At 40.5% G+C, this 25,068-nt stretch overlaps 4 protein-coding genes across 6 annotated transcripts in view; 2 read left to right on the top strand and 2 right to left on the bottom strand.

Annotated features, from left to right (window-relative positions):
• The first annotated feature begins 395 nt into the window (after window positions 1–395).
• Window positions 396–2,638, top strand: nbs (nibrin). The gene has a single exon (XM_011310449.1). The coding sequence runs from the start codon at window positions 665–667 to the stop codon at window positions 2,543–2,545; it is 1,881 nt and encodes a 626-aa protein (XP_011308751.1). The 5' UTR covers window positions 396–664; the 3' UTR covers window positions 2,546–2,638.
• A 147-nt stretch (window positions 2,639–2,785) lies between these two features.
• Window positions 2,786–13,338, top strand: LOC105269872 (calcineurin-binding protein cabin-1). Its single transcript, XM_011310448.1, has 4 exons — window positions 2,786–2,999; window positions 3,228–8,498; window positions 10,937–11,100; window positions 11,294–13,338. The coding sequence occupies exons 1-4, from the start codon at window positions 2,913–2,915 to the stop codon at window positions 13,227–13,229; spliced, it is 7,458 nt and encodes a 2,485-aa protein (XP_011308750.1). The 5' UTR covers window positions 2,786–2,912; the 3' UTR covers window positions 13,230–13,338.
• Window positions 8,506–10,868, bottom strand: LOC105269871 (probable uridine nucleosidase 1). Of its 3 annotated transcripts, none has more exons than XM_011310446.1 (5): window positions 10,641–10,868; window positions 9,880–10,028; window positions 9,574–9,814; window positions 8,964–9,401; window positions 8,506–8,844 (listed from the first exon to the last, which is right to left on the bottom strand). In XM_011310446.1, the coding sequence occupies exons 2-5, from the start codon at window positions 9,945–9,947 to the stop codon at window positions 8,533–8,535; spliced, it is 1,059 nt and encodes a 352-aa protein (XP_011308748.1). In that variant the 5' UTR covers window positions 9,948–10,028; window positions 10,641–10,868; the 3' UTR covers window positions 8,506–8,532. The 3 variants fall into 3 exon arrangements, with proteins under 3 accessions (XP_011308748.1, XP_011308747.1, XP_011308746.1); XM_011310445.1 differs by lacking the exon at window positions 10,641–10,868 and adding an exon at window positions 10,408–10,626; XM_011310444.1 differs by lacking the exon at window positions 10,641–10,868 and adding an exon at window positions 10,451–10,626.
• Window positions 13,339–19,686: 6,348 nt separating the features above from the next.
• Window positions 19,687–25,068, bottom strand: part of LOC105269870 (insulin-like growth factor-binding protein complex acid labile subunit) — an 81,608-nt gene continuing 76,226 nt past the window's right edge. The window contains exons 6-7 of the mRNA XM_011310443.1: window positions 22,526–24,088; window positions 19,687–22,303 (exon numbers count right to left, since the gene is read on the bottom strand). Coding sequence (XP_011308745.1) covers window positions 21,905–22,303; window positions 22,526–24,088 — 1,962 coding nt within the window. The 3' untranslated portion in view covers window positions 19,687–21,904. The remainder of the gene's footprint in view (window positions 22,304–22,525; window positions 24,089–25,068) is intronic.

The raw sequence follows: 25,068 nt of genomic DNA, 5'->3' as shown, positions 1-25,068 counted from the left end.
CCAAATTTCAGAGTAAATAATCTTTCCCAAATAATCCACCCGGGCCTCAAATTTATGTCGTATTTTATATCTACGCCCAAAATGGTAAGTACGAAATTAAATTATTGAAGTAAATCAATTAAACATCACTGACAAATTTGTGAAGATATTTTTAATAACTGTTAATTCATTGAAACACAAATAATCAGCAGTCGGAGGCTTTGAAATCAGCTCGTCAAAAATTCCAGTCAGTGGAATCTGAGGCATCGAAGAGCTCAGAGTTATTAATAAAAAAAAAACACCCGAGCATTGCGTGTGTCGCCCTCCCTCTCTTGGGGTGCAGTACTACGATGCCTCTGGGGTTACTCGAACCCCCAGAACTGAGCCTCTACTTTACTCAATTCTCTCTGCCTCGAACGATTGATGAACGTAAAAAAGTTTCCTCGAACGTAAAACACGTACGAGGAAAAAAATTCCAAGTGGGCCCAGGGCCCCAGAAGTCCCAGGAGTCCCGGGAGTTCCAGGAGTTTCAGGAGTCCCAGGGTGCATATACCAATTTTGTTTCTTTCGGCTGGTCGTACCAGCTGACAAAATCCAAGTGTCTCTCATTCCTACAAAGCAAAGTCAATCGAAGTTGGAAGTGCAAAATAATAGACAACTAACATACATAAATTAGTGAAAAAAAATGTGGATTCTTGAAGACGAATCAGATCAACGCTATTATCCAAGTCCTTCTAAGCCATTTATTATTGGTAGGAATCAAGGGGACTTAATCGCTAAATCCGATGGATCCATCAGTCGTTCCCATGCTAAAATCGAGATTTTCTCTTGCTTGGAAAAATGTCAAGTGACCGATACAAAATCCAAATATGGAACCTTTCTCATGGACAACAATAATCAAGTTCTCATGCAAATAAAAGATGTTTATACGATTCAGCCCAATGACAGAATTCGTTTCGGTCTCCAAAATTGCATTTTGACATTTATTCAACAAACTTTTGTCTTGTTAACATCATCCTTAACTCGAGAAGACAAAGAAGAACTGACGGAAATAATGGCAGCAATAAATGGTACAATTCTCGAAGAATGGAATGACAGCTGCACACATCTTACAGTTTCCATTCCAAAATTAACTGCCAAATTAGTATGTGCTCTAGCAGCTGGAGTTTCCATTGTGACAATAGATTATTGGAGATCAGTGAAAAAAGCGAAACGCGAAGGTAATCCCATTCCAGATCCTAGTAAATTCTGTCCAGTTCTCGAGGACTCGATGTTACTGAAAAACGAAACTTCTCTTCTCCCAAATCCCTCTCGGAAATCAATCTTCATGGATTTTGTATTCATTCACTTCAGGAAGAATCAAATGGATACGTACAAGAAAATGATTGAATTATCGGGAGGAACGTCAGTCTTCTATGGTGAGAAGAGCTTCGATAAGAAATTATTGTCTCACTCAAACTCTAGAGTCATACTTTACCACGACGATGACAGCCAGACTGAGCCTTATAGAGTACCTGATGTGGCCAGAGTGAAGAGCTTCTTGAAAAATAATAATCGCCGAATGATTCCGGAAATTGAAATCACCTTGGCAATTCTTTCCGCTTCTGTCGAAAGCTGTTGTAATCCATCTTTTTCGTATGAGAATTTACTTAAGAATGCAAGAGAGAAAAAAGTGGTAGAGGAAGGAGAAATATTAGCAGCTGAGACTCAGGCGAGTGCAAATCGTCTTGCTGGGAGAAATGCAATCGTTCCAGAATCCTTGATCATAGCCGAAACCGAATCCTTTGGAGATAATGACACTGAGAGATCTATCGAAGATAGAATGGGATCACCGATGGATTTGATTAGTGAATTTCCGGACAAGAAGAACGAGAGAAAAAGATCCAGAGACCTTGAGAATAATGACACTGACAAGAATGTGAAGAAAGCTAAAGCTGTGTGTATGCCTGAGGAAAATGTCAAGAAATTATCACAAAGGCTATTGGCATCTATAAAATCAGATAATCCAGGGACCAAGGGAAAATCCTGCGATCGTGATAACAGCCGTGGACAAGTCCTAGTTGATGAATCAGCGAAGGAATCTACAGAATTGCGGAACAATATTCTTGAAATTCCAAGGAAAATGGTAATTAGTAACCACACAAATGAACAAAGCAGTGATGGGAGAGACGATAAAAAAAATGATAAGATTGATGTAGAAATAATTAAAAGTCCGGTGAAAGTTGTAACAAAATCGAAAATTTATGAAAATAATGGCGTTCCGGAAAATTCTTTGCCCGACAAAAATGGGAGATCATCGAGCTTTTTGCATGTATCTGACGATGAAATGGAGATAATTCAAAATCCAACGGTGGATGATCATGGAGAGGATGATACTTGGAGAGAGCTCCGGAAGGAGAGCTCCCTGGTACGACTTCTTAAAGATTCCTTGGGAGATGAGGAATCGATGGACAAATCATTGTGGAGACCTGAAGTTTTCTCTGGTCAACATATTGGGAAAAAGTTCAAGAAATTCTATCGGGTCATACCACAAAGACCTCTCATCGAGTGGCAACGTAATCTCTAATGGTTATATTTTGTTTACCAATATTATAACTCGTTTTTACCTTATTTTATCATTGATAACTAATAAAAACATCCGAGATTATGGTGTGTTAAATATTGTTGTCAAATTAACCCCTAATCAAGTCAAATCGATTCAAATATACGTAGACCGTCGTCATGAACATGAGAACGCATCTTTCGGCTCACCGCCATGACACTTTCTACATGCTCTCCGCCATGACACTTTTCAGTCCATGCTTTTTTTATTTTGAGGAGCTCCAAAAAAATAACTGAATTCATCCTGATTGATAAAACTGCCCGTCCCCTGACGCCACCTAAATGACGTAAACATTATTTCAATTCTTTGAAAACTCGAACATCTCTTGAAGATGATGAAAATATCAGCACTGAACGAGGAGTCTAGCGAGGAAAGCGATGAGGAGAATAATATTCCGAAGATCACGAAAGAAGCTCAGGTATTTACCTGAAATGAATGTGCTAACATTTTTAACACCTTCCATTTAATTAGTACAATTGACATTTTTTTTGTATTATTTCAAAGTTTATGGAAAATCTAAACTGCTTCATTAAGAATGAAAAATTCCCGTTCCAGGGTCATAACCTAAACCGGTGTCCCTCAAAAAGGAGTTGTCAAGATTGAAATCTTTTAATTTTTTTTATAAACTAATGAGAATTTCTTGCAGGAGCAAATAGCATTGACAGAGTACAACAAAGCTCTGCAGCTGCTGAAAGCTGAGAAGATAGAAGACGCCCTGAACATCTTGAAGGACCTCCTAGAAACAGAGTTATTGGATCAGGTGGAGAAACCTGAGGTACCAGACGGCAGGACTCGACCAATGCTCTCCCTCAAGTACTGCTGCTACAAAAATATCGGTGGCATCTACGCTCGACTGAAGAGCTACGATTCAGCGATCGATAACTACTGGGAGGCAACTAATCTCGATGACACCGACGTGATGCTGTGGTACAGGATGGGCAGTCTTGCCATGGAGACAGGAAATTTAGAATTCGCCTGTTCGACGTTCAAACAAGGCCTTAAGTGCAATCCCAATCACTGGCCTTGCCTCGACAGCATTATTACAGCAATGTTTGCAGTTCCGGACTACACCAACTGTCTGCTGTACATATCGATGGCCTTGGAGCGAGACCCAAGCTACGTCAAGGGTCTTGCCTTCAGGGACAAGATCTTCAAGGACATTCCCTTTTTCCAGGAAAGCTACAAGCTTTTCAATCCAGACTGGCAGCTGGATCCCCCTCTCGACACTGAGTACGACAGATGCCTAGGGGAAAAACTCCTTAATGAAGCTAAACAAGTGGCAGAAAGGTGGATAGAGGCGTGCAGACCAGATTTCGAGTTCAAACCCCTCCCAGACGTCTCCTTGAAGAAACCGCTGGAGAAATTCACGTGGCTGGAGCTTGGGGAGTCCCTCATAGAGATGCATCATTACATTACCGATAACAACTTAAATTTCGCTAGCAAACTCAACCTGAATGTCGATGTACCGAGGGACCTGGAAAGAGAAGAACCTGGACTGAGTGAACAGACTGAAAATGACAGGATGGAGGAAACAGAGGTCATCCATAAGGAGGAACCAATCCCTGAAATTCTCTCATCACCGAGCATCGAGATAGATTGTGAGATAGACCTGAAAGAGATGAACGGAAAAAAAATAAATAAACTCAACGACCAACAGCTTCCCCAGGTAACCACAGAAATGGAAGTTAACCTGGAGGACAAATCGAACCCCTCGAGTGACGTCTTGATAATCGAGGACGGAAAATCCATAAAACTGGACCTCCCCGAGATAAAAACTGAGGTGGATGAGAAAATGGAGGACTTCACGGAGACCATAAACATCTCGAACGACACCGATGTAACTCTACGGCAGGAAAATTCATCCGAGATTATTCCTGTCTCCTCGGAGGAGCCTAAAATCTTGGACGAGGTCGACAAGGTAGAAAAAAATCCAAGAAATGAGAAGAGTGAGCAAGCAGAGGCGAAGGAGGAGCAGCAGAAGGTGAAGAAACGTCGAAGGAGTTCACTTTGTTTTCTGCAACAGTGGGCGTGGAGCAGCAGCAGCATGAGGAGATCACCTAGGGTGAGGGGCTCCAATAGACGAGAACCAGAGAGAGACGATGTAGAGCTGGAAGAGACCATGAGAAGAATATTCCCAAGTAATTTACTGCCTGACACCGCTAAAATTATCAGGGATGATCCTCTGAAATCAATGGACGACTCAATGGACACGATGGACCTCTATCAGCTCTTCGCATCTCGTGAGACGACAAATACAGATGGAATCAAGAGCTCGGAGAGCTCCAAATCGCCCAGTCCTCTCGACGAGAGCATGAAATACTTCGGTTCAGAGATGGAAACATCTGACATTCAAGACTTCATCGCCCAATACTCGGGGAAAAATAATCTGATGGTGATAATAGGAATGTTCACCGAGTTTCTGTCAACGAAGTGGGATCAGGAATGGCCGGAGGAGCTCCCTGATGTGTACATCAAGACATACCTCTTTACCAGAGAGCACATTCCCCACTCATCACCAATCAGTGATCCGGAGGAGAATGAGTCGATCCTGAAGCACGACGCAGAGATGACACTTCTCTTCGCAGAATTCCACACTGACAAGTGGTTGAACAATCGACCTGCATTAGTGCCTTCGGCCTCGGTGGATAGATTTGGCACGGGAATACCCTCTGAAGAATTAGGCTACATAATCTTTGCCAGTGTTCGAGATGATGTGCTGAGTGGAAAACCTATGATCTTCCATCTGCGGCTCCTCTGGGTGCAGGTAAACCTCTTCATGTGTCAGGGCGATACTGAAGTGTCCATGAGGACTCTTGAGCGAATGATCTACGACCTTCAGCAGTCTGACTCCACAATGATCTCAGTGAAGCTGCCAAACTGCAAGTACTATTCGAAAATTGCTCTTCCAATCGTTCAAAAACGCCTGACCTCCATCGAAAGAGGGAAGAAGCTAGGTGAAGTCCAGAGGCTCTACGACGAACAGAAATACTCTGAGCTAGCTCTTATTCTCCAGGAGACGTTTAAATACGCCAAGCAAAGGAACGAGGTGATGACAGGTCTGAAACTCAATGTCGAGCGGGTGAAGCAACTGTCAATGCTATTGGACTGCCTCTGGCAGCTGGAACAGTACGAGGAGTGCTTCATCTGGGCGGAGGCCTGTCTCAACGAGGCGTGGCAGGTTTATATCAATTCCGGGGAGGAGTCTGAGCGCAAGAAATGGGCTCAGAGTGTCCTCAACTCACTGGAGAAACTCGAGGCATGTGCAGAGATCTCTGGAACATTTGTCATCAAGTATCTGGACGCCAAGAGCTCTCGATTAGTACAGAATTTGATTCAAATAACGTGCCACCAGCTGGACGTCCCAGAGAACTCGATGGAAATGCCTCTAGAGACTGTTACTCCATGGATTCTTCTTCATCACGTTCTCCAGCATGAAGAGGACAAGGAAAGAGGAAAATCCAGGCAACCCCAGAAGTCAAGACCCTCAGACTTCCACGATACAGATACTGAAGACGAGGATAAAGACATACCATCACCGTTGATGATCCTCTTTACAGGTCACGAGTTCCTGGGGAGGCACGCCTGGTGCTGTATGAATGAGGCCAAATTGCTGCTGTTCACTCTGAAGACAGTGATTCCTAGGCTGTGCGGACCTCGATTAGCTGTGCTTCGAGAAAAAATCGACAAGTACCTCGAGCAGATTTTTTGGTGTCTCTATGGCCACCCCAACAGAACAAATAAAATCAAGCCTAAACACTTGGAGGACCATCAGGTACCCATGATTCCTCTGACCTGGGACATCGCACAGTTGCTTTTTGAGTTCTACAGACCTGAAGTGATCCCCGAGTTCGATTCAGCCAAGCCGATGTCCATATCAGCTGATATCCACCATCTGTTCAAGAAAATCAGCACTCTAGTGCCCAAGGAAAGTGATCCCAGCGATCTCGTCGAGGAGATGATGAATTACATTGCGGGTGAGCACGATAGGAGGCCCACTGTTACAAAATCCTTACCGTACCAGGTAAACGCTCTCTACTATCTCCTAGCAGATCATCTTTTCAAGAACAGTAATTTTTCATCAGCTGTGAAGTATTACGCAATGGACGTGATTATTCACCCTGGGGCATTCAACTCGTGGATAGCCCTGGCGATGTCAGTGGGAACAGTGATGGGTACATTTTTGAATAACTGCAAGCCCATACTTGATATCAACAAGCTTCTATTCCAGGCAAAGATGGCACAGTGCAGCTTCGAGCGAGCTGTCGAGCTCAAGCCTGGTCACAGTGTCATGTGGATAGAGTACGGCAATTTCGTGTACATGGTGCACTCGTTTTGCTCGAGACTTCTGAAACAGGAGTCTGATACTCTTAGCATGGAGAAATTCGCAATACTGGAAAGTAGAAAAGAGACGACGTTGGAAGCTGCTGATAACTGTTTTCAATCCGCCAACAGAATTTACCTGGCGAATATTGAGGACGAGCCTCATCAGCAGGACGAGCGTTGGCTGTATCATTACATGCTGGGAAAAATAGCGGAGAAGAGGAACGAGGATCCTCCGGTGTTTCTAGAGCACTACGAAAGAGCTAGTGATCTCCTGTACAAGAACAACGCTCATTATCCAAAGAGAATAAGCCTGAAGAACGCCAATAATTCGGCGGTGGAAGCCCTCGAGGTCCATTACCGAATTCATGCGAGTATTCTCAAGTACTTGGAGCAACATGAGGGCAAACCTCTGAAGAAATCCCTTGGGCAATTGTTTCTCAAGTGTCTTGTTGAGTGTGCGAGTGGCCCTTTCATGCAGTATCCATCGAAGCTCAACCGGAGACGAAAGGAGGACATCAATGAGGAGAGGATCTTGAGAGAGGAAACTCATCCCTCAGAGGTCATTCCCAAGAATAGAACTCAGGATAAACGTCAAAACAGTGTGGAGGAAGTGGCAGTACCGGAGAAAATTGAGGGAAAAGGGAGGGAAATAAAAAGTGATAATAAAAAACGAAAGAGAGATAATGGGTGTGAGGAGTCTACTAAGAGAATGAAGGTGGGGAATATCTCGCATCTACAACTGATGCAGGATGTACTCTCTATCATCGATGATCTGATAACAAAAGTATGTGATAATAATCTCCAGAGGCCGAAGGACACGCAAAAGGACTCAAGTGATGAAGTAATGGTAATATCGAGTGACGAAAGTGATAGGGAGCGTCATGCACCTGAGAAATTTGTGAATAAATTCATCCCTGTTAATGCTCAAGATATGATGGATGATCTCATGAAGCAGATGCTCGAGGAACAGCCATCGCAAACTGACGAGGAGGAGAGCAGAAAGAGCGAGGGCAAGTGGATGCAGCACGAAGAGGTAGCGCATCAAGGGAGTGACATTGCCAGGGACAAACAAATTAACAAGGAGAAACATGCCGAAAGAAAGAAGACACAGGTGAATGCTGTGAAGGAAGAGGCCACTATGAGCCGCAGGGGATCGCAGGAGAGCACCACTACTACACTCACTACCACTACAAATGAGACTAATAATTCGAGTTTCAGTAGCAGTGACGAGTCCAGTAGCAGTGAAGACAGTTCGGAAAGTGATAGCTCCAGTGTTGATAGTGATAGTGACTCGGCCGACAGCGAGAGCGATAAGAAAAAAAGGATCGTCGAGGAAAAAGAGGAATATCTCACAGACATTGAAGTCGCAAAAATCATCAGCTACTGCCTGGCAGGCCTGGAGCAGTGTGTCCTGAGATTTCCAGGCCACTACAAATCTATTTATCGTCTCTCTCATTTTTATTTCAATAACAAAAGTGCCAAGGACAACAACAAGTGTCGGGATCTGCTCTTGGGAACATTCAAGTGTCAGTACCACACAGGGATGACTATCCAGGGGCTCTTCGCTGACAGGAAGAGCACCAATTTTTTTAATGTAAGTGAACTTTTATTTTTTTCTTTTTGGGTGCTCAATTTCTAGACAAGTACTTGAGGAGAATGCGCTTGAACCACTGAGGGTCCAATTCCTGAATAATGTCGGTATTGGAATATTCAGGGGCTTCGCTGTAGTCCACGAGAAGACCTCCACGTGCTGCACCGTCGGTTATTGCGGTGACTCGAGTCGAAAATGTTTTTACTGATAAATTCGGCCATATCATTACTGCTGCTGTCATTACGTCGGCTGGTGTCCAGAACTTTTCGTTCAGGATTTTTTTTTCTACTTTGTTCATGAAACTCATAGATGTCGAGGGAACAGTACCCAACACATTCGTTCTCCATTCCTGGAAGATGAAAAGACAAAATTTTTTAGACGCCTTTCAATTATATACTCGGATAATCGGATTTCATGCAAATAATTCACTAGCTAAGGAATATTAATACAATTAATACAATTTCTTACCCGACTTATCTTAGTACTGCGACAAGCTTCCCACGGGAATAATAAAAGGGATTTATTATAAAAAGTCATCGAGTTAAAAGTGACAAAATTGCTCTCAGGATCCTGTCCGAAATTGTACTCAACCCCTGGAGATTTGTTTCCCATTCCTGCGACACTTCCACCCATGACGTACAATCTTTTAACATTCTGGAGAAAATGGGGGTCCAGTGCGAGGGCCAGTGCGATATTGGTGAGGGGTCCTAGGGCCAGAATGTTGAGTTCACCTTTATGCTTCTTAGCCAGTTCGACGAGGACAAGGGCAGCGTGTCGGGACCGATCTACTCTAGCTGTAATGGTATCCTCAAAAACAAAATCCCCGAAACCATCCTCTCCAAAATATTTTTCGCTAGTAAAATTGCTGGATATCAAAGGCTTCTGCGATCCTCCATATACTGGAATCTATTTTCATTCCAAGGAAATGAAAAAATGAATAACTATTCACAGTATTTTCACGATGCCAATTTTCTTGTGGATATCAGTAAACTTGGCAGTAGATACGATCGCCTAGTTATCGCCCTGCACGTTTTTTTTTTTATTTGTGCCTAATGAAAACACGACGGGATAAATTTACCTCGGATGCGTTGGCAATGGTGAGTGTCTTGAGCACATTGATCTCAACATTTTCCTCGAAGGTGTTGCCGTAGACACACGTGATACCCACGACTTCAAAATCGGAATCGTTGCTCTTCCAGGCGGCTAAAGCTAGGAGAATAGCCATGGCATCATCACCCCCGGCGTCAGTGTCGATAACGAGCATTTCCGATTTTTTGATAATAACATCGTGATTATCGGTTAAATAGTACGCCAGACACCTGTAAGGATTAGTTTTATCAGTTTTGTCTCCGACAGAATACGAATACCGACAGAAACTATTTACCCGGTGACAGCAACACTCAGGGCTATCAGAAATGACAGGCTCATCATTATCACGATTCTTCTCTTCATCACTGCTTTCCGCAAATATTTTTAGAACAGTCTTGCTCGTGTATTTATTATCGATTTATTCAATCGATGGTGCGATGGTATCTGTTGGCATGAATTTACTTTAGCAATGTATTCCCCAATTTCTAGGAATACTCATTATCCGTCTACTTTTAGAAGCCAAATTAGTGGACAAAATGGATACTAGACTAGACAAAAAAATTAATTCCCAATATTTCCTTCTACAATTAATACTCGCTTAGATCAATCGGCATTTGGAAAATTGTAAAATGCTATTTATCTCATTTTACACTATTGCAAAATGACACTTGAATTTTTAATATAAATGAGAAATTAAATAGCTTTTCATTGAAATTTAAATCACACACATAATTGCACTGAATTGGCAATTAACTTCATTATAAAATTAAACTTTGCTCTTAACTCTCCGTGACGACGAGCTCATATTGTTCCATCAATTTACCCCTGAGTCACATATACTCGAAAAAAATGTTTGAAGCGTCTACCTAACACGTTCTAATATCGGCTTGCTTACTGCGATAACATTTCACTGACTACTCCAATGTCAATTCAGCTGAGACATTCATAGGCCAGTGTCACTCAAACTAGTCATCAAATTTAATTAGAGTTTTTCGTGTTTTTTTTTCCGAATTCAAAGAGAGACGAACATGCATCAAATACGTGTTACATACTTACGAAGAGCCGTCTTTCTTTCGGCGGCTTTTTATAGACACTTTGTATCGTGAGGAGATTAACGACTCATTGACACTCACGATGCGATAGTAATGCGAGCATTGTATGTATATATATATCACTTATTAACAAGACTAGACACCTCTTCTTTCCTCATGTAGGTATTTTACTGAAATTTCTTCTGTTTCTTCTGTTCGTTGAGTCTTAATGATATGTATGAATCTAAATGATAAATATAAATAATTTTATACAACATAGCAGATAATTAAAACTCGAATCAATCAATCAATCAATTATAGGGTGTTTGGCGTATTCCAACTGACGAAATCGATCGTCCAGGCAGCTTTCCATCGCACATGTCAAGATGCGTGACTCTCTTAATGCAAGTTCTTAAGGAAACCGATGACAGCCGAATGCTGATGGAGCTGTGCATCCAGCTGAGAAAAATCCCAGATGCCGACAAGTAAGTCCCCTTTCACAGGCTTCATTGACTGACCCCATCATTTCGAAACGAAGGAAACACGGGAAATTAAAAATTTGCCTTTTCATTTGAAACTTGAATTTGTCGTTCTGTCTTTCAAATTTGTCAAAAATTATGCACAATATCGAGAACAGAGATGGAAAAATGAATAATGACAACTCACAATTTTTACCAGGAAATACGTGCGAGACTCAGAACGTGAGCAATTATCCCGTCAAGCTCTGACCCTGAGCCTTCAGTCCCTGCGTACCAGAGTGCAGTTAATGAGCCCTCCACCTGGGGCTGACAATACGCAACTCTACCGCATCGATTCTCGAACCCACGTGCTGCTCGATGTATACAAGATCTACCAGCAAGTTCAAAAAAATTTCCAAGGCAAAGAGGTGCAAGCGTTTGCGACTCTGTTGGTGGACACTTATAAGTGCTACATGGGTATAAAAACATCGGAGGGAAATCTTTTGGAGGCTGCGGTGCGCTGCTGCCAGCAGCAGAAGCTGGCGAACAAGCCTCATTTACACCAGCACCGATCGGAGGCTCCCTTAGGGCCCCTTGGCCATCCAGCAGTTGTTTCACTCCCAAATCAGCCCCTGAACTGTCCAAATCAGGCGCCGCCAGTGCCTACCTCACCCCAGACAACTCAGCAACGAAAACCCTACAAGTCCTCTGGGACTGGTCGACCCAGGGGCCGTCCCCCCAATGTCAACAAGTTCCTCTCAATGCAGGCCTCCAACGTGCTGAACCAATTCAACGCGAAAATGGGTTTTGCTGGGAATATGTCAGGCACTACGAGTCAACCCCTGATGAATCCCTTCTTCGTAAATCCTCTTATGGACCAAAACATGGTATCAGCGATGTTAGCAACAGGCTTGGGTGGCAATATGATGGACCCTTACTCAGCAGTCAATTATTTGAAAAATTATCAGGACATCCTGCGCCAGTACCAGAGCAATCTATCGTCCATCGGAGGCCTCGCTGGATTTAGCAATCTTCCAATTTCACATTCCAGCTCGAGTGGGACTCTCCCCATGATGAATAGCACCATAAACACCACGAGCTCCATGCCTCAGGCAGGAATGCCAGGACTAGGCTCCATGAACAACATGGGAAGCTTGACTGTCCAGCAGCTGCTGAATATGCAGAACTCCACTGCCTCTACGACATCTGGAATGATCTCCACCCCAAAGGATCATTCTCACTCTGTGTCAATTACTCCAGTGGCACACTCCAAGAAATCCAAGCACCTACACGATATCGCCCCTTTGGGGAAGATGCAGAAACCTCTGACTTCGCCCACACAGGTTTCTCTGTTAAAACCCTCTGTGCTTCAATCACCCAAGACCACTCCACCGAAGCAGATGTCAGCGCCGCAGATCAGGGTCTCCAAGAGTTTGACCGAGCCCCAGCCAGCGCACAATGCATCATTGTTAAACCCCATAAAGAGTGCAAGTCCCTCGGGGATTAATCTTCCGGTGAGTCATGCCAGTTTGCAGGCCTCGGGGCTGAATATCAAACCGGTGTCCATGGGGATGCAGAGGGGAACGTCTCTACAGCACAAGTTACTGTCGAAGAAGCAGGGCCAGCCTCTAGCTCAGAAGCCACAGCACAATCCACACCAAAATCCACATAAAAAACAGAAAGTCAAGCCACAGATGGCAGGAGTCCATCCTGGGCATTATGAAAGATTCATGGAGATGGCGGGATCACCTTTCAGACCTTGCGAGCTCAGTGGAATATCTGTCAGTCCTGTTAGCCAGACTGTAGCCTCAAAAATACCTCTTAAACCTACTTTTAGGAAGAGCGGCAAGTCCAAAGGGGTGGATATGACTGGGGGCAGTATTCCAGGGACTTCCACTGCTGAGACATACTCTGTACTCAATCAGCTGCAGCAGCAATCCCATTTGGAGATCATTCCCCAGGGGAAACATTCGAAGAATATCGATTTTGGAAAAAATCTGCCTTTGCCTTTGGGTGGGATACCGCAAAAGGAGGCGAGACCTGCCGGCACGGAATCGATGGCAGTTTATGAAGTACCTCGGAGGGCCGGTAATCCTGCCAAGAAAACGGAGAAGAGTCTGAAGGATAATGTGGAAATAATTACACTGGATGATTGAGCGGGCGAGCGTGAGCAAGTTCTTTCTCATTATGTTTTGTGATAATATTTCGGTTAAGTAGTTATAGTCACAATATTTGTATTTATGTATTTATTTGTAGATTTTTCATTATTCATTATGGAAATAAATATCATGTTTATACGATGGATTTGGGTGGAGTGAATAATTTGATTAAGGATAAGCGATCATCATGGAGGAAATTTTTAAAAATGCAGCCAATGTTATTAAATTGTTTTTAATGCACTGATGAATTTATTAGACAACGATGTGCAATGTTTTACATTGCATAAGGCCAAATTAGGGATCGATAGGTATTACATTTTCTACCTCATCGACCAATCGGCAAGGTGGAAAAAATACTGAATTTATGGATGCCTCATTCATAACATAAATAATAACATATAAATATATATAAGGCGACGAATTCAATGATTTATCAAGAAATCTCTAAATAACTGACAGGTAATAATTATCATAAGTTGATTTTGAGAATGTTTCAAAGATGATGCATCGTCATAAATAAAATTGGGGGAATTCCCGAATTCTCTGAGATAGAAAAGTTTCCCGGGCATTAAATCCTGACAACTGATTAGAATCCTCCGATCTCATCCGAAATCTTGAAATCTAGGTGAATGCACATTTACTCATGGAGTTATACTCGCATGTATTTATCCGCAATTGAATGAGGGTACTGAGAGGATTTGGAATCCCTTCTGGGCTTAGACGAATTCGCTTTATGTATCAAGTTTGTCAACTATACCATTGTCTGAAGATCAATGGAACGTTGTTATCGGAACTTTGCTAATGCTATTTGATTCGCAAATGTACGTTTCCGCTGTGTCTCTATCGAAGAAAGATGAGCCAACAGATGAGAATTATTGCATTAAACAAATCGACTGGTTTCCGATCAGATCAGAAAGATAATTCGACACTTGTCCCTTTAATTTTTATGACAAAATGTCTACAATTTTTTGGACTCGAATTTTTCTCTGAATTTCCTGTTGCAGATCCCAATAATGAATTTTCATTGAATTATTATATGCCTGTGCAGTTTAATACATGTTGTTTAATTAGTGAGAAATATCTGTGGTGAAATACAAGAATTTTCTTCATTCCTGGAACTGGCAAAAGGGCATACAATTTTTTAGACGGCGGGGTCATTTTCTTGCTGGAGGAAAATGAGACTCTAGGAGTGAGTGAGAAAAATGTGCCGTTGGTCTCATCAATTACCCACGTCATGGCGGAAATGAAAAACCGCAGTAAGAATGACATTACCATGAGTCAGAAGACATGCTCCAGATAAAAGACATTTTCTTAAGATAGAAAATAACTTCTGAAGTATTACGACATTTAGTCATTCTGATTGCGATTGCTGAAAATGCGAATTTTTAATTGCACTTGGATATTTTCTCTTCACCTGACCTTTTATCAACATTAAACACTACAACCATCCGGACTGTCCGAGGTCATACGTGCCTCGTATCTTTTCAACTGAAAACCGTCCACGTTTCACTACTGAAAACTAAAAGAGCGCAAAGTAGTAAGGCGTATGTGGCGTATGATGGTGATAACCAAGTACGTGGTTAACGCAGGTATTGAATAATTTAGAGGCCGTGTGAAGACAGGCGAAATGTGTCAAAACTTTGGCTCAGGAAATTTTGGAGAGAGAAATTGGATAACTCCGCATCTTAATATAATTTCGTGTCACTGTGTGCTTGGCACCATGTGAAAATTCAAATCTCCTCTTTGAAAATTTGGAAAAAAATATTCCGATTACAATTTTTTTCACCCGAGGTGTTCCTCCACCTCTTCAACTATCCATTTTCCAATTTCTCTTCAAATATCTGAAAAAACATACTCACATGCGAATCGTACAAATCTTTAAATATCGCCGGGACCTTTCAGGCACCCGAAAGTAACCAGAGTAACCCGAAAAGAAAATTAATAAAAAATAAAAAATAATGAATAATTATGAGAGATCCAGAAGAATAAATGGACATAACACAATGTGACCGAGCTAAGCTGAGGAGATTGAAGAAACCGGGGATGAGGTTAATTCGGGTAAATTAGAGCTGGTGATTCTCCACCCACTCACCCCTCACTCAGCCGGAGCTCAACTGAAAACTGAATTATTTATCAAATACTTCATTTGCATATATATTAGCGGCTCTCCGCGAGTTCTGGCTCTCCAGCAATGGCTCTCTACCCTCTAACACTCGAAACGTGCCAGAAGTACTATATACACGAGTACATTACCGCATATATATACCACGAGAAGAGGACAAAAGTCGGCTTATATCAGTGAAAGTATGTCATAAGAATATTTTTTTCAATGTCTCCCCTGTTTAACCAGTCTCTTCATCAAAATATTTTGATCCTCAACCGTGACATAAAAATATAAAAATATAAAACACCTCTCTAAATATATTTAAAAAGTTGGAATGGGGACAATGTATTGAACAATAAAAAATGATGAAATTTATTGTTGTGTACATATGGTGGGTGTTTGCCGTGTGAAATCGATGACAATGGGAATGGATTGTCGGATCTATTTTCAAAGGTACTAAAGGGAACGAGGAAGGATGGAATTTATCCAGCTCCAGTGGCTCTTGATACCGATGGCTCGGCCACCATTTCAATATGTACTACATCTCTCAGATTCACTGGTAAATAAACGACTTCATGATAAATTATAAAATTCATATGGTTGACGTTGAATAGTCATAATGAAGATTGAATCATAAAAAATGCGACGGTAACTTTTTGAAATTTATCATTTTTATTTAATCGTGCGGAAGGAGACGTCGAAAAAACAGATAATGCGGAAATAATGTGGAGTTGTTGTCTTACTTTGCGGGTTATTAAACTGAGCTTGTAGTATTTTGGTAAATGCAGAGACTCTGTGCTAGTGAAAATGGCCGGGATGTGGCCAGACGAGAGTGAGAAAAGTGGAATGGGATTTCTCGTTGTACGTGGGTGGTAGTTAGAGGGGAAGGATTGGAGATGAGAAAAAAAAAAGCCGGAGAAATCCTCGAGAAGTCGAGAGTATATGTATACCCCATGAATTAAATGGTTTTTGTTATTATCAGAAACAAGAAGCTCCTGATGTATACTTAATTAGCAGTAGATTTTCCAGGCTATTTTCGGGGGGGAGGTAATGATGTGGAACTGATAATTCACTTTTTTTTTGGTGTATCAATATTCGAGAATTGATATAATTCGATATGATTTTGTTGTTGTATCAGAAAAAAGTCTGGAAAATTATTGTATGTTGGAGTAAATATTATCGCAACGTGACAGGTTGTTATCACTCGAGATAATATCTCAAAAGGCCAAAAAGAGGAAAAGCTGCCAAGCAATGGACCACTACCACCTTGAAATTTCGAGACAATTGATCCCTAAAAATGGCTCCCCCGAAATATTTCATTACGTCTGTAAAATCCACAGTGTCTCGTCTGTTCTCTCATTGTCCTCCTCAGCGCTATAATGGACGAATTCCGGAGTACACATCATCCCCTTCCCCCACTGGTGCATTAATTTTCAGGGTAGTAACGAGCGCTTGGATCTCTAGAGGGAAAACGAGATGTGGAAGGGGGTTAGTAGAACGTAGAGCATGTCAGATTGAGAGACGTGTATGTGACAGAGAGAGATTCCAGCCTCCTATCACCCTCTGTCTCGTTGAACCCCCAGCCTTCAGGTTGATGCTTCTGCGGCCCAACCATTAATTACTACGACGCATCACTCTATCTGCGCACAGATGCATTCAACGTGCGTTTATTTCACTTCTTTCTTAAGCGGCGATTTCACCGCCTCCAGGGGGAGATAAAACAGTGAGGGGCCATGGAGATGAAAGGATTGAAGGGGCTGGGGATGGGATAAAGAGGGTTGGAATGGAATGAAAGAATTTTTCTGGTCTTCCCTTGTTTCAGGGAATTTTTGAGAGATACACGGATGAGGGTTCATTGAATAAAAAAATAAATGTCAAACTATAGAAAATAAATTATCATGTTTTTTATGAGTTTTTAAGGAATGAATATTTATTGTAAATCGCGTGCTAAAAAGAAAATTAAAAAAAAAATTAATTGCTATTCAGAAATTTTGTGCCACTTCTAGAACCCCCATTTTTTAATACATTTTTTAAATTTCATTTGAGAAGTGGAGATCAATGTAATTTATTTAAATTGTTCTAGATTAGTGGGTGGGGATGGGTGGGGTTGTGGTTGGATGGGCTGGAGTTGGGGTGAAGAGGGGTAAAAAGCCACTCAATTCTCATGGGTGAACAGAAGGTCTCATCGATGATTATACGAATTTTTTGCCAGTCGCATTAGAATTGCAAAGTAATTTCGTCTTGACGCCTACTTGAAGCCTGTCATCCGTTCTACTCCACCTCTTTTTGTCCTCCCCCTCGCCCTTTTAGTCTGTAACTCCACCTCGAACTTTTTTTCACTCTACAAAAAGACGAGACAAGTCAAAGTAATTCATCACTCCCCCCCCCCCAATTTCAAAACGCAGAAAAAATAAATCTCAGATTTTTTCTATTTTGATTGTCAATTGAAATCGATATTTCTGTGGATTTCTCATTAAAGTTTTCCCATCATTTCGAATTTATAATTTCGCAATGATTATTTTCTATCAAATTTAATGCTTGAAGTAATTCAATCTGTATCCATTTGAATTATGCAATTTTCCCCGAATATCCAATTAGCTTTTTCACGTCTCTATGCTAGTCATTAAGGGATTGTAAATTAATTGAATGGCATTTTTTTATATAGATTTATTGATGATTTCCAATAAAGTCATTTATGTACAAAATAATGCTGGAAATATACCTATAACATTATAATATTCCATTTAACCTACATAGTTTATTTATACGTTTATGTATAATATTTATATCTCATCCCCTCATCGCCCACTTCATATCTCTCATTTCTCGTCATTCGCTCTCTCATTTAGTATTTTTACTTGGTATTCAAGCCCAAAAGTACAGCTAGTTATTAGGAGGGATAATATTCTCTCTTCCTTCGTATTTTCTCAGATCAACTTAAGATTTAATATTTACAACGTATTCTTTCACTTTTTTTTTGTTTAAGAAAAAAATTGGCTGAGACCTTTTTTTTTCTCTTTATTTTCGCGGATTTTGTTGAGGAGAGAATTAGAAGGGATTACTCTCGCATCTTTGTTACACTTTTTTACATTTTCACTGTCCTCGAGGCGAAAAGAATTAAATTTTTTTCTTTACAAGTTCATGCAGATGTGAATGGCTAAAGTACAATCAAAAATTGCACGTGAAGTTGATTTTTAATGCGTGGGAAAACCTGAAAATTTTCTGGTAATGAGGGGTTTTACAGGGAATGGCATCAGATTTTTCGTTGTAATTTTAATTTTCTTGAAAAAAAAAATTGTATTTTCTTGTAAAATTACTCGTTCACTGATACGATTGCGCAATTATTATTCTACATTAAGTTCGAGTGAAAGTAAAGATAAAAAAAAACCTAAAATAATATCATAATTATAAGTGAAAAAATAATGGAATGCATTATGGGAAAACCGATATGAGACTTTCTTCGGAGTAATTGAACGATAGAAAGTGCATGTGATTTTTTTATCATTGATAATTTGAGAAAGCTAAAGGTATGGATTAAGTTGCGGCCTCGAGGGCAAATGTCTAAAGTTACGTCTACAGTGAAATCCCTAGACTTTTTTGTTCGTTTTTCTTCTTTTTTATTCCTTTTCTTTCGGTGGAATTGAGAGTGAGGATTTTAGAATTAAATGGATTCGAGGAAAGATCCAATGATTTTACTAAATCATCCATCAAAATTTCTCTAACAATTACTTTTGATTCTTTTAATCATCGCGTAGAATATTTTTTTCGCTTCGAATTTACAATTCTGCACTTGATCGATATCGACTTAACGGTTTGTAGAAATGATCGATTATCAAACACTCGATGAAACTGAAAATATATTTACACCAAAAAAAAATATTTCCTCACTCCCATGATTCTCATTGGTTCCATATTGACACAAACATTCTTAAATTGAATCGATTCGTCAGTGAATCAGAAGATTAAACATCATAGGAACGCGAAAAATCGAGAATTTTCACTTTGTTCAAATGTAGGAGACGGGAATTGTGGAAGGACAATAAATTCAAGTGCATAGGACATACAAGAGTTACGTGTAGTCAATCATTATTATTCACTTTAATATTCAATTATTAATATGAAATTTTAATTTCCCCCTCCCACTCGTATATAATTAATTTAATTAATTAATTAATTATCAATTACGTTGATGCATCATCGTTATAGGGACGATATAGAAAAGAAACAAGAGATTTCTTTATTTTTTTCTTGTTCCAACACTTTTCCTTTTTCTGTACAGTCATTTTATTTTACCGACAAATATTTCATTTTGTTTAAATTAATTTTCTTCATTATCTTGCTTTTTTTTTGTCGTAAATTACTCCTCTCGTCTTTTCTCATTCAATGATCTTGCGTTTTCTCATTTGACTAGCATTAACGACACGTGTATATTTCACCATAAACACGATACGAACTCATTCTATCGTAATTCTTAAAATTTACAAAACCTTAAAATGATTCTGATGGAGTGATAAAACTTCACAGAAAAAGATGAGAATATCTCATTAACGCGTGATTGCACAAAGGAAAAGTCGAGAAAATTTTTTTAGAGCACTAAATTCTCAATAAAAATATCTCAAAACATTTTCCATTTTTCTATCCACTCATTCCAAAGATATTCTCTAAAGAATTTATTTTTCTCCTCGTGAAGGTTTATCATTTCATGATAATCTCCTCTATCAATCAATAATTACATTTCGTTCTTCTCAATTTCCATTTTTACTTTGAGTTCTTAAAATCCTCCTGCATCAACGGTTTTACGATTTTCCGGGACCTGCCCGCGTGTAATGCAACAGATGGTGTATTAAAAAAATGTTTATATTATTTTTATGGTGAGTGACTTTTAATTATCACTTTATATCGTCGTATTAAGAATTTTTTTAACGACGCACTTTTGAGATAAATTCGAGAAAATGACCCTCATAAATTGGGAGGGATTATTAAATTTCCCTAGTAAATTTTTATGCTCCATGAAAATAATTAAATAATCAAATAAATTAATAAATAACTGATGAACTGGATTATATTTCCCATTAATTCAATAAACATTTTCCTCCTCTTAAATTTACCCTACTTTGTGGTTATTCATTTTTTTTATTTCGTCTTGGCGCATTTTTATTGCGGAATATGTGAAGTTTTCGCTATTTCGTTGTACTGAGGTCTTCTTTCAGATCGGAGAGAGAAATAAATCGTCATTCAACGTGTATTAATCTTAAAAAATCGTCGACTCACAATAATCCGCAATTTTTTTTTATCTCATCACCAGTGGATGATATTGAAAAGTATTTAATCGTACGGCTGGAAAAATTCCCATCTCAAAATCCAGAATGACGATCTCTTTTAACCTCATAGATCCTGAGATATCGATCGACCAACTCGACCTCCATTTTTTTGCTTCGCCGTAACTTCACAACAAATTGGCCAAAAAATATTTCCATCTCCGGATTTTGCAGAGGGAAAATTTTCCCAGCCAGATGCTCGTAAAACCGTCCCACAGGCTGGATTATTATTATTTTTTTTTATGAACACTGGTATACACAAGTATGCGTAAATACTATGGCATTTCTCCTAAAATTAATTCTAATCCCTTTTGTTCATTTTTGTATCTCCCTTTGCTAGAAACAGTGGTGTTATCCTTAGTCATTTGTCACATCTCTTTTGTCATCATTTTTGAGAAAATAATTCGACAGTTTAGAATATATATTTTTATATATTATTTATATGACAAAAAAAAACTGGTCGAAATACCTCACGCATTACCAATTCTTTTGATAATTTAAGGTACATCAAATTAATTTTCTTCCATCGAATTTCACGAAATTCGATATAATGAGATTTTATTTTTGACTCATTATCATATTTCTTATGTCACTATCGAACTTACAGGAAAGTTTACAAAGTTTATGTTTTAACTTTTCTCTTACACAAAAACACCAATGATGCATCACTGAAGTCAAGAACACCGCGGAGACGCCATTTTGTTAATCGCACAGAATACATTATTAAAAAAAGTGTAAAAAATGTAGAGATAATAATCCCCCACTAATAGAACGAAATGTGTTATTTTTGTAATATTTCCGGTAAATGGCGTATCACATTAGGACGTCTTTCAGTCTTCCATAAACTCCAAGTTGTCCATGAGCTGCCTCAGAAAAATCACACTCCCAACATTCAACTTAACCAAAAAATCCATCAGTCTTCCATTTTATAAAAAAAAAAGAAAAAAAAAACAAACAAACAAACAAAAAAGAAAGAGAAACGGAAATAAATTTCTCGGCAGTAAAAATGTCTTTAGAATTTACCGACTGAGTGGTGAAGATTAAGATCTCACTGGTGGGAAATTTCCATTGAAAATCCTTGCCTTCAAATTTAATCTCTTTTTTTTCCCGCGTCAAAGAGCTCGCCTCAAAATTTCTGAACGTCTGTTCGAAAAAGAAGACTTTTCGGATTGCAGTGTTTTTACCCGAGAAATTCCCTCACTCATGGACCCCTCCAAAAATTCTTCACCCAAAGCAAAATCCCATGACTTTTACGCCCGGTAAGTTCCAATGCCGCCATCTTGATGCACCTCAAGTTCCATATTCCCACTGTACTTTTCCCCCCTGTGTGGCACAACCGGAAGTTCTCTCTCCCTTTCCCTCTCCCTGTCCCTATCCCTATCCCTTCCCCTCTCTCTCGATCTCTCCCTATAATGATGATAATGATGTCCATGTCCATTAATGGGCAACGTTGGATATGAACTCTGTGGACAAGGTGGTGAGTGTCTTTGTCCGCCATTTTGAATTCTCCCACTGGGTCCACCATTTTGTATTCTATCCAAATCACCATGTGCTGGCAGTGCTGGTGGATTTCTCCTCAATGAATGACTGGTATGATGCACCCTAACTCCACCATTACCAATAGTACTATTTCCATCAATAATGTCACTCTGTCCATCACAAAAAATTGTATTAGTACGTTGATTATTACTAACGGGCAGCGTACCAGTACGACGCATTTGTCGCGCCGTTTCACCATCGATATAAGTGAAGCCCTCGGCTGGTGTTGTACCACCATGTGGTAAAAACCAAACCCCACCATTACCAGGGCTCGCTGCCCGTAGCTCTAGCTACAGTTCTGTAACGGGTATGGATTTAATGCCGGACGATACCTGTTGATGTTGCTGTGGAAATTGTCCATGATGAAGTTGCCCCTGATTATTAATATGATGATGATGTCCATGGGCCGCCCGAACGATATACTCGTCGTCCGAGAATGTCTTCTGATACTCGTGCTCCTTCCTGGAGATGGCTCGATTTTTCCATTTGTAGTCCTTGAGTGCATCTCTCACCCTTTTCCTGCACCTGTAGTAGAGTACCAGAGCCAATCCAGTAATCACCCCCAGACAGACAGCTATTACAGTCAATAGCACGGCTTGCTTTCTCGGATCCGAAAATGCGCATCCCAATTCATCAGGTGTCATTCCTTTCAATGGTTTCAGCCTGACCTCCAATGGCTCAGCACAAACAACAGCGCTCGTGTTCTTGGGTGCGAGAAATGAAGCCAACCAGTGCAGGCTGCAGTCACATATCAGTGGATTTTCACTGAGATCGAATTTATGCAAGTCATTCCATGAAACGAGACTCTCTGGGAATGTGACAAAGGCATTGTCCCGAAGGATTAGATGTCTCAAATTAGGAAGTCCTGCTAGTGCACCCTCCTCGAGTGTTGTTAGTTTTCGATTGCTCTTAAGTATGAGTGTCTCCAAGTTTCCATTATCCGAGAATGTCCCTCGTTCGAGGGTTGTCAGTAGCTTTGCCCCTGATATATCAAGTTTTTTGAGATTGGATAGCCCTTGGAATGCCCCAGACCTGAGAAGTGTAAATGAATTTTGTCCCAACGTTAACTCCTCGAGTCTTGTTAACATTGACAATTGTTTTGTTGGCACTTCCCTCAACTTATTACCACCAAGCTTAAGTGTACGTAATGACGTTAATCCACGGAACGCACCCTCATTGATATTATCCAGGCCAGCGTCCATGACATCGAGTACAGCAAGTCTCTCCAACCCCTTGAAACCATCATCCGGTAAGGATGAGAATACATTCAATCCAATATGTAGTTCAGCAAGTGCATTTAAGGGTGCTAATGCTGGTGATGGGATGGACTTGAGCTGATTGTCATCAAGATAGAGTACTCTCAGTGAGGCAAGCTTTTGAAATGCACCAGATTCAACCTTGCCTATTCTATTCTGACCCAGATCTAGTTCCTCTAGTCTTGTTAGAGAAGTAAATAGTCCATTTGACAGAGTCTCCAAGTAGTTGTCACGGAGATTCAACACCTTCAGAGATACTAATCCCTGAAATGTCTTTTCGGATAATAATGATATCTTGTTGTGCCTCAGGTGCAACTCAACAAGATTCTTTTGGGCTGCAAAACTGGCGTCTGGTATTGTTACGAGATGATTACTCGATAGATCAACGATTTTTAGATCGCCGTAAAATTGAAATGCAGCTGCATCAACCATACGTATCCTACTCTCCTTCAGAACTATCCGCTGGGTTGATGGATTAAGGGCAATTGGGATTACGTCTAAGCTAACTCCAATGCAAGATACAACGAGGCTGTCGTCGTCGCAGGTGCAGTCAGTTGGACAGAAGCTGGATTGGGCTGTGGTGATGAGGCATACTGTTGTCAGCAGGAGGATGCTCCACTTTAATTCCCTTGCTGGATTCTGAAATGACAAAGATATTTCACCAATTAAAACATTTGTCCAAATGAAGGTAAGCATGCATCTCCTCAAATCATTCATTGAGCCGAATGACAATTATTTTATCGCTCAAGCTAATCCAAGAAGACAAGCTGTTATATAATACAGGTCACTGGGTATCATCACCGATTACCTCGGCAATTTTTTTTCATCCCCCTGATGCTTGTGGTCTCCCAGACACGTCGTCGGATAAAAAGTAACTAATCCTCGTCCCCATGAAATGGCACCTGGTGGGTGAGACGGCCTGGTTGGTAGAATATAAAAGGCCCGAGAAGGATGGAGAGGAGAAAGAAAAAAAAAATAGACGAGTGAGGTGAATCCGTGCTCCGGGGCGAAATCATTACCGCTCTGTCTGCTGGTATTACGTGCTAAAAACGGTACGTCATTAGAGTGGGATTAAACGAAAGATGAGGTGGTGCAAGGGGTGATGCAAGGGGTGATGGGTGGGTGGTGGTGTGCCAAGTGACTCAGGTAGGCATATCTCCTCGGGTTAATACTCTAAACTTCAACCTAGACTCTATCACAGATACATCACCCTCCACCCTTCATTACTCATTTCTCATTATCAGCTACATTTGCTGTCGCGTCGAGTTGGCGAATGTCTTTGGTACTGATTCAGCTGGAGGCTTTAATGAGTAGTACTACTACCATATTACCACCATATGCATGACGATATGTCTCTGTTGTTTTTATTGAAAAAATATGAGGAAAACACGGGACGGATAAAAATCTGTCCTCTGCAGGATAAATTCTGCACACGACCCGAATCCCCAAAATCATTCAGCCTTTAGCATTTTCATTTCACACGAGAGACGAAAATTTTTTATGTCAACAGTTGGAGTGTTTTTTAAAGCTGCGAATGGCAGAGTTGACGATATGAAATTGTGAGCACACTGACATTTTTTTGCTGTTAATGGATTTTGCATGATCATTGAGTGGGAATT

Source organism: Fopius arisanus, unplaced genomic scaffold, assembly GCF_000806365.1.
Source record: "Fopius arisanus strain USDA-PBARC FA_bdor unplaced genomic scaffold, ASM80636v1 scaffold00075, whole genome shotgun sequence".
NCBI lineage: Eukaryota > Metazoa > Arthropoda > Insecta > Hymenoptera > Braconidae > Fopius > Fopius arisanus.
The sequence above is the reverse complement of the archived record's forward strand: the minus strand, read 5'-3'. Positions and strand labels throughout refer to the sequence as shown.